Source organism: Vigna umbellata, chromosome 1, assembly GCF_029865625.1.
Source record: "Vigna umbellata cultivar VRB3 chromosome 1, Vumbellata_1.0, whole genome shotgun sequence".
Taxonomy (NCBI): domain Eukaryota; kingdom Viridiplantae; phylum Streptophyta; class Magnoliopsida; order Fabales; family Fabaceae; genus Vigna; species Vigna umbellata.
This window is the reverse complement of record NC_142165.1, coordinates 49,689,870-49,699,914: the sequence shown is the minus strand read 5'-3', so window position 1 is coordinate 49,699,914 and position 10,045 is coordinate 49,689,870. Positions and strand designations below refer to the sequence as shown.

Sequence of the window (10,045 nt, the reverse complement as noted above, 5' to 3'; positions counted from 1 at the left end):
ACTGACGATGGAGATGAAATGGATGATGTATTTGAAGGTAGTAACCAAATAGAACTTGGGGGACCTCGGGGTTTATCAGAAAGTGATTGGGAATCTGAGAGTTTGAACAGTATTGTTGAAAGTGATAACACAAATGATGATGATAGAGATGGGTATGGTGATTTCAGTACTTTTTCAATGCCCAAAAGTATGGAGCAATATGAGTGGGAAGTGGGCACATATTTTGCTGAGAAAAAAGATTTTACAGAAGCTATAAGAACGTATGGAGTAGAGAATGGAAGGAAGTTAAAAGTTTACAAAAATGACAAAAGAAGAGTGTGTGTCAGATGTTGTGGGGCAAAAGGTAAATGTGAATGGTATGCATATTGTGCATATAAGGCAGCTGAAGATACATGGCAGCTGAGGAAGATTATAGACAAGCACACATGCAGTAGAGAATTTAACATCCGTTTGATGACTTCTAAATGGTTGAGTGGGAGGCTAGAAAAGACCATGAAAGATAATCCGAACATTAATCTATATAAGCTGCAAAACAAAGTTTCTAAGAAGTGGAACATTGGTGTTTCTCGGTCTACTACCTGTAGGGCAAAAGCAATGGCTTTGAAAAGAATTGAGGGTGATTTTAAAGAACAATATAAAAGAGTTTATGATTATGCAAATGAGTTGGTTCGGTCTAATCCTGGTTCAACTGTGAAAGTGAAGGTTGAACCTAATGAGGAGAATCCAATATTCAAGAGGATGTATGTGTGTTTGAACGCCTGTAAAGACAGCTTTGTGTCTTGTAGGCCTATTATAGGTTTAGATGGTTGTTTCTTAAAAGGAAAATATGGAGGTGAGTTGTTAACTGCAGTTGCAAGAGATGGAAATGACCAAATGTGTCCTTTGGCATATGCTGTTGTTGAAGTGGAGAATAAGGATAGTTGGCATTGGTTTTTACAATTGCTCATTGATGACCTTGGTGGTGTAGAGCTGTGTTCAACTAACACATTTATTTCAGATCAACAAAAAGTAAGTAACGTGGCTGAATGCTGTTATATGTCTTTCAAACCGTCTTCTTTTGTATTATACCGTGTATAACTTAATGTTTGGAACTGTGATAGGGACTTCTGCCAGCATTACAAGAACTTCTCCCTGGTGTGGAGCAAAGATTTTGTGTTCGCCATATTTATGCAAATTTTAGAAAGAAATTTCCTGGCCAATTTCTAAGACGTCTATTATGGAAGGCAGCCTCATGTACACACCCTGCAGCATGGGAGACAGTGATGAGAAATATTAAAGATGTAAATCCAGATGCATTTAAACACTTGCTTGCAATTCCACCAAGGTAACATATATTGAAATTCATTCTTCTTGTTTGTGTGCCTACCTGATTATGTGTGTAACTATTTTTTTCTTATGTGTACCTGATTATGTGTGCCTACCTGATTATGTGTACCTGATTATGTGTAACTGTTTTTTTCTTATGTTAGATTTTGGTCACGTTCAAGGTTTACGGGTAGAGCTGTATGTGACACTTTAGTGAATAATATGTCTGAAGCTTTTAACAGTGTCATATTACATGCAAGAGGTAAGCCCATCATTACAATGATGGAAGACATACGTTTGTATCTCATGAAGAGATGGTCAACAAATAGACAGAAAATTAGTACATTTGAAGGTCATCTTTGCCCAAAGATAAAAAGAAGATTTCAAAAGGAATTGCACATGACTCAATTTTGGCTACCTAGGTATGTGAACATCTGCACATAAGAATATTGATGTTATAATTCTTGTTTCTATATACTTACTTACTTTGGCTGTCATTGCAGTTGGGCAGGAGAAAAAATATTTGAGGTCACACACACTTCTATGATTGGTGAGAAGTATGTGGTTGACATAGACCAATTAGATTGTACTTGCAGAAAGTGGACCTTAACAGGCATGCCATGCTGTCATGCATTAGCTGCAATGAATTTCTTAAACATCAATGGGGAAGACTACGTGGCAAATTGGTTTACAAGGTCAACATACCAACAAACATACATCCCAATCATATACCCTGTCAACGGTGATCAACTGTGGGAAATCACTCCTCAGCCTGATGTTTTGCCCCCACCTAAAAGGACTTTACCTGGTAGACCAAAAAACAAGAGAAAGCTAGAGGCTTGGGAACTGAAGAAGGATGACACACAGCTAAAGCAAAATGGGACTCGTAAGAGGTGTTCAATATGCAGAGAACTTGGTCACAAAAGAAATACATGCCCACAACGTCATCCAACAAACCAATGTGAAGCAAGTCAGCAACCTGAAACCCAGCCAACTTCAGGACCAAGTCAGGCAGCACAAACCCAGGAAAGTACAGGACCTCCTCAGGAACCTCAAACCCAAGCATCTACAACAGGACTTTAGCTTAAGTATTACAGCCATTAATGGCTTCTTTGTAAACATTCAGTTGCACTTTCAACTCCATTTTGAAGTGTCTATTTTGTTAGTTGTGATGTGGGTATTACAGTGTGATGAACTTTAGCTTAAGTATTACACAGTTAAGCGCTTCTTTGTAAACATTCAGTAGTACTTTGAACTTCATTTTCCAGTGCCTATTTTGTTAGCTTTTATGTGGGTATTTTGTTAACTATAATATAATATGTATTTGGATGCTTAAAATGTCAATGTTAATGACAATTTATCTTTTCGATGTCAATTTCAAAGGACCAATTTCTGATTATAATGTCAATTACAATAGAAATTAGTTGTTGTTATAAACTGTCAATTTCTGATTATAATGCTTAAAATGTCAATTTCTGATTATACTCGTATTACAGGTACTCATATTTTTCACTCCAGCTTACCTCATCTACACTTATGAGGTGCTTAAACCACTTCTTCATGATGTGCATTCAGTGATGATTGTGCTTAAACCACTTTTTCATTTTATTTGTATTTCAAATTAAACTTCACAGTGCTTATGTTGTATATATCAGACAACATTTAAATTCACACCACAAAGTAATATATGAGACAACATTTAAATTCACACCACAAAGTAATATGCTGTTTACAATAAGGCCAAACTGTTCTTGTCATTCTTTACAAAACATAATATTACAATAAGCAATAAACAATGATGATGTTCATCATAGTAGAACACATCATGGACTACGAAACAAAATACATAAAACGATGACATTCATCAACCCCATCAAACATACCATCCCCAACCACATCTTCTCCCTTTTTTGACAATCCATAAGAGATTTCTCCAGAGTATTAATCTTTCTCCTTTGTCAAGCAATAATACTACCACCATCATCTACATTATCATCATTTCGCCATTTAAAGAAGTTGCATCCTTGAAATTCTTCATTTCTTGTCCGCTGTTCAAAGTATCCAACCATCAAGATTTACTTCATCACCAAAACAATTGATAAAAAAAATAAAACTACAAACCTTGTAATTAGGGCAGCCCCAGAATTGCTTCCCCTGGTTCTTAACTGTTCTTGCCACTCTCAACACAACAACCTCCCCACAATGGCATATTTGAAGACCTGTAACCAATCCCCTGGATGGAGCACCACGAGAGCTCCCCCATGAGCAAGACGAACAACCTTGATTGAAAGACATTGCCAGTACGTCGCGAAGCTGAAAGCGAGACAACCACCACTGATGAACCACTTCGCCAACCAACTGTGCACGACCCAAACACCAACTCGCCCAACACGAACCGCGAAAGATGAACCTACGGCCAACTCAATTTAAATTTCTGGAATGGAGAAGAAGAAGAAGACCCTTACTGCCAACTGAACTTTAATATTCAGCGTAATGGAGAAGAAGAAGAAGATGACCCTTATTGCTTTCTTCTGTGCCCTAAATCACTGCCCTACACAATGTTAAGTTACCACACTCAGTAAAATACACCTCACCACACTCACAACAAGCTATTGCCACGTTGCAACTAATTACTGCCACATCATCAACGCGTTAACTCCGTTTCGTAATAGTTAACGGAAGGGATAAAATTGACGCTAATTTCCTAAACTTTGGACATACTAAGATAACTTTCATAAATGGGAACTTAATTGACATAAACCCCTGAAACTAGGGACCAAAGAGGGTATTAAGCCTAATAATAATTATGATTATTTTTGTGACGTGCTTAACTATATTGAGTGTCCGTTAATGAGACACTCATCCCATATATTATTATATTATTATGAAAAATAAGAGATAAATAAAATTAATAAATAATTTTAAAAATTAGGAAGAATCATAATAATTTATAATTCCATAATACTCCAATATTCTCTTATTAATTTACAATTTCTAATTATTTTTTATTAATTTTTATTTAACATTTTTAGCTACTGACATCAATAATTCTTACTATATTTTGTAGTTAAATAATATTTAGTTATCAAATGTATCAGTTTGTGATATTTTTATTTATTATTTTTAAATAATAAACTCATTACAAAATAAATAAATGAAGTGCTTCCACCGCTATTTATAACAAATATTAATATCCAATTTATTCTTACTTGTATTTTAAAATTATAGTATTTTAAATCTTACAAACATCTAACATGTATACAAATTACAATAGTAAAATAAAAAATAAAACATTTATTTTCTAAGTTTTTATCATTTCCTACTACAATTAGTTCCCCCTTTTTACTCAAATTTATATCTATATTGCTCCTCTGATTTATTTTCATTTAGATTATAAAGTACACACATCATGAAAAATAATAATACATATTTTATTTAAAAAGTATATAAAATTAATAGAAATACTAAACGTCGTCTATTTAAAATAAGATAACGCGATAATAAAAAAAATATGTTGTGCTGATTTTTTAGGAATGTGTACCGCGTAGAATATATAAAAGTGATCACAACGTATGAATTCCTTTCTCGTGCTACTCTCACTTCATTTGTTGCTCAAATGGGTGGCGGAGGAGTTATGAGGACGGCGGCGAAGGTTACCGGCATTGGCGTCTTCTGGTCGGGTCTCCGTGGGTTTCCGGTGGCGCTCCCGACCGAGAAATCGGTTCGCAACGCGTCGCCACCCTTGTCTGTCGCTGGCGTGCCGTCGCAGGGAGCGAAGACCGCCGAGGTTGTCTCGGTGCACACGGCGGCATCGTGGGATGAGTGGGACTCCGCCGACAACAGCGGTTTGGTTGTGCCGAGGGTGGTGTTCGTTTCTGTCCCCACTTTGGAGGAAGCTAAGAAAGCCATTGCAGACTTGAAGGACGCCATTGATCAGTAAAATATTTTTTTTAATTGATGATGATTGTTGTAATATAAATTTAATTTATTTCTTATTTTTTTTGTGTATATGTGGTTTCAATCTCTGTTTTGAAGTCTTTGTTTTGGTTTTGCTGTTTAACTGTGCTTAGTTTTTCTAAAGTGTACATTTTTATGGTTGCTGTAAGGGCCTTTTCTTCTTAACTGTGTTTCGTTTGGGTTTGTTGGCTCAGTATCAGTGAAAGTTGAAAGTTTTAATCTTTTCATGTTGATAGTCTAAACGACACATTGGGAGGATTGCAATTAAATTCTCTAAGCAAATCTTTTTTTTCTTCTAAATATGGAAACCCACATCTTATTGAAAATGATACCTTCTTCGTCTCTTGCTCTTATTCACCTTTGTAAAGTAAGTTTGAGCATAATAATAGTATAAGTGTTAGGAAGTGCTCGCATCTTATCTCATTAATTTTTCTTGTTAATACTAGGGACAAAAACTGTTTCCTTTGTTAACTTTGCCTATTATTCCGTTTTGAAACTCTTTCCTTCAACGTATTTTATCCTTGTTTCTTGATATATTATTATTGTCTCAGTTTGGGTGCGGCTAAACCTGATGCGTGTTTGGATAACCATTTTGATTGGCTGAACACATTTTTGAAGTATAATACTTTATATATGTTTTTTTCTGAATGTAGTTTTGTAATGGGTTCAACAGTTATCCAAACATGTTCTTGTTCTATGTCTGTCATCAGTTCACTCCCAGTATTTTACTTTGGTCTTGAAGAAATTATGCTTGATGAAGTTATACTGCGTAAATTCCATTTCTTGGGTCAAGAGTGCAATCGTGGGACCATGGATATTAGTTTTGTCTTTTAAATCATGCTGGTTTTCGAGTTGTAGGATGGTTTTCTTTTTCACGTGGACACATTGTACCGACGCTAGGCCGGATGTTCACAATGGACCAAACACGCTATTCTTCTTCTTATCATCAAGAAGGGGTGGGCGCACCAAGACGGACGTCCGTACATCTGCGATCACGCGACCTTGCCGCTCGTCATCCGAATATACAGCAATGAGGCCGGCCGGTCATACTGCCGGCTAACCATGCCGCATATAGGGATTGACTGGCCGAAAGGTCAAACTTTGGGAGACCGGCCGGCCATGTTCCTAATTAACCAAGTTTAAGGTAAGTTGAGGTTAAAAGCTATTGGGTTGAATTTGGCCCGTGATTAACTTTTCACTAATCCCAAGCCTATAGCGAAAATTATAAATCCAGATCCAGGGTGAATGGTAGATAGGTTGCATTCACTGCACATTTATTACTACTGTTTTATCGAAAAAACGTCATTGCTCTCTATTGACTTTGGCATCGGAATCTTTCGCAGGTCTCCCACCCGTGTGGAGCAGGAAATTGAGGAACGAGAACGGAGAGTCGGACATACAGGATACGAGCAGAGAAAGATGTGAGGACATTGGACGACATAGCCCTTCGCATCCGAAACACATATGTTGTGGGATATTAGATCTAGTGATAGATCTCTCTATCTGAGATCTTATGTTTTGATTTTTCAGATTATATTTTTCTCCCGATTCTTCTTATTATTCATCTCCTGGTTGTGAAGTCTCCGCTGTCTCCTACACTTAATGGCACAATTTCAAATCCTTCAGCGCCAGAGCATCTAATTCGGGCTTTTCATTTGCTTAGCACAAGTTGTAAATTTCAGGTAAACTGATGAAGTCAAAATTACAGTCTCTTTAGCAATCTTGTTTTGTGAATGATATTTAAAAAGCTATTAAATGAAGGTTTAGGTTCATTTATTGAATTAATTGATAGAATTCACTTGTCTTTGGTTTCAACCAGGCTACTGTGGCTTCACTTGCTTGTGATCCAGATGTATGTAATGCAGTCATGAAAAATCCTGCTTTCAGGCTCTTGCAAGCAGAACTGACAGGTAATCCTATTTCCTAGTTAACGGGTCTTGTTCTGTAGGATAGATCGTTCTAAAAACTGAAAACTCACTTTTTCTTTTTTAATTTCAAAACTTAAAACTGAACTGTTCCTTCAGTGCTTTTAGTACTTTTCTCCAACCAAAAGTGGAGTTTTACTCCAGTTATTCACATAATAAAGGTGTACATTGAAATTTAGCATAAACTACGAAGGTAGAATTCTAGTAGTTCAATTCTACTTGGAAAACAACATAAAAAAGTATCCAAGGAATTGAACTCAGGCATTGTCCTTGTTTTTAATGTTTGTCCCATTACTTTTTGAATGAACTCTGTCATGCCGCTTTCACATTACCACATGATGTGAAAATTTTGTCCCTACTCTTAGGAGTTTGATAGGAGAGGCCATTAAAAAATAATCCATTCTTAGTGCTTAGATGTTAATTCAAATTGTGTTTCAGTGGCTGAATTTGGAGCAGAGGAAACTGAGGAAGTGGAAAAGTTATCAAGTTGTGCTTCTGAAGTAGTTGAAACACCTGAAAAAATGGAAGCATCATCCAAGTCTCACTCGCGAAACGTGTTTTCCAATATGAGTGATCGTCTGCGGAATTTAAAGGATAGTGTCATTGAATTGGTAAGGAGGTGTAGGGTGCCTGGTTTCCTTCGGAACATATTCTCATCATCTGATACTGAGAAAGAGAAGATGGATGCTGGTGCTGATGCCGATGGGAACACTAAACCAAGTTTCTTTGATAGTAAATACCTCCGAGGAATCTTGTTAGGTTTGGTAGCGGTGTTGTTATCGGTAATGAGCTTAGATTTTGGTAATGGTAATGGCAATGGTAAGCGACAACAGTAAACGAAATAATGGTAACGGTAGTGGCAAGACTCTTGGAATTTTGGTAATGGTGTTGATAACGGAGATGGTGATGGTAATGGTAATGATGTTAGTAACACTAACGGTGATAGTGGCCAAGAGACTTAGACTCTTGGAATTTTGGTAACGGTGTTGATGTCGGTGTAAAGGGTGTGTGTGGACTACGCTCGTCGTTGTTTTGAAGCATGTAAATAAATATGAACTGCCTTCACTCGGTAATGTTGTTTTTGTTAACATTTGGAAGCCTGCCTGGTTCTAACTTTTTTTAACGTCTTCTGAAAATTTCTACTTCCTGAAACATGTCTGAAAACTCATGAATATATTGTCTTCCTCGGTAGTCTTGCTAAACTTTAGTGTGAATAAGGTAGGCAAATTTTGGAAGATAAGTTTTTTTTTTAAGTGATTAGATTACAAGTAAATGGGTAACGAAGTTTAATCTTATTGGTTTTAAAATTATTCTTATTTTAAAAATTAAATATCATTCTTGTTCTTGTTAAAGTTTAGGAGTTCAAGCTCATAAATACTTAAATGAATTTAGTTAACTCTTACCTTCCTCTTTTTGTGTTCACTGATTCTTCTATTCATGAGGATTGTAGTTATTTTTGAAAAAATAAATTTTGATACAAATTTACTTTTTATTAATTTATTATTTATTGTGTTGATATATTATAAATTAAAATGAAATGTGTAAAATATTTTAAAAAAATGTGTTCACGATTGTCCATTGTTTTCAATGATACTTTGCTTGCAAGACCTATATGTCCTATTTCTTCACCAGCTTTTGGTTGCGTCAGTTTAGGAGTAGTATTAAGGCACTGTGAATTCAGCTTGTGCCGATGTATATCCACATGACTGATGTGGGCTGACAATCCAGTCCAATTCTAAAATGGATATAATCACTACATGTCCAATTCTAAAAAAATATTAAACTAACTTAATCACTATTCTCAATTTATGATGCATTAAAATAACAAATATTGCATTAAAATCATATGAAAGATAGTTCATTCCATGTAAGAATGTAAGAATCCTCATCATATTAGATACTAACATGACTTTGACATGAAAATACAATGACAACAATAAAAATCTGAAAGTAGGCAAAACCGAAATATTTTTATTACTATCTTGAATTTTTATATTAGTTTTGGTCGTAAACATGTCTATACAAGTTGACAATTCTTTAGTGCAATACCCTAATAAATCTAGGCTCATAATATTTTTGTTCAATTAAAATAATTAATGAATTTTGAAAATCAATAAATAATTTCACTACTTTAATTTTATAAAATCCACTTGGAAAGAGGAGATTTGTCCTTATTTATCTCATAAAATCCACTGCACTAATACTTCTGAGCTACGTTCAGACACCAAAATCCTGCTTCTATATATCATTTGACAAATCCCAATCATTGTCAGTGACTGTCCTAATTTTTTTACACCTCAACATCCATTCCTTCGGCAGAAGTCGACTCCTGTGTCATTTCCCCAGATTTTCCGTAGTCTTTTTCACAGATTTGTCAGCATCGAATGACAGAGAATCAATATTGTGATTTCACCGTCCTTTCTTCCTCATGCTCTGCAACTTTTCATAAATAACTATTTTTCCCAATTTCATGATTTATGGTTTGCTACTTTATCTTTACATATCTTGCTTATAGTGCTTTGATCCGTTCACGTTTAAGCTTATTTCTTTTCTCTATTTGTTTCTTTACAAATTTGGATTCCATTGTTTTAATAAGATTAGAGTTTCGGTTTGTTTTGCATTTTTTTAACTAGACTATTTCTTTCTAAATGCTATCATCCTTTTGCTCTGCAATTTGTTCTTAGCATTTTCTATACCCTAATTTTTGTGTACTTATTTATTTATTTAATTTCTTATATGTATTTATATGATTTGTTGAGCAAGTTATATAAAGAAACAAACAATTTGGAGAGTTTTACATTTGACTTCACAATTGATGTGTCCACCAGTAAAAGTAAAAAAGATTATGAAAATATGCT

The 10,045-nt window shown here is 35.3% G+C and overlaps 1 protein-coding gene across 1 annotated transcript; it reads left to right on the top strand.

The window, feature by feature from the left end:
• The first annotated feature begins 4,850 nt into the window (after nt 1-4,850).
• LOC148205624 (uncharacterized) lies at nt 4,851-8,277 on the top strand. The gene is made up of 6 exons (XM_088104894.1): nt 4,851-5,241; nt 6,121-6,317; nt 6,606-6,616; nt 6,756-6,944; nt 7,082-7,172; nt 7,626-8,277. The coding sequence occupies exons 1-6, from the start codon at nt 4,922-4,924 to the stop codon at nt 8,021-8,023; spliced, it is 1,206 nt and encodes a 401-aa protein (XP_087961020.1). The 5' UTR covers nt 4,851-4,921; the 3' UTR covers nt 8,024-8,277.
• Nucleotides 8,278-10,045: the final 1,768 nt, after the last annotated feature.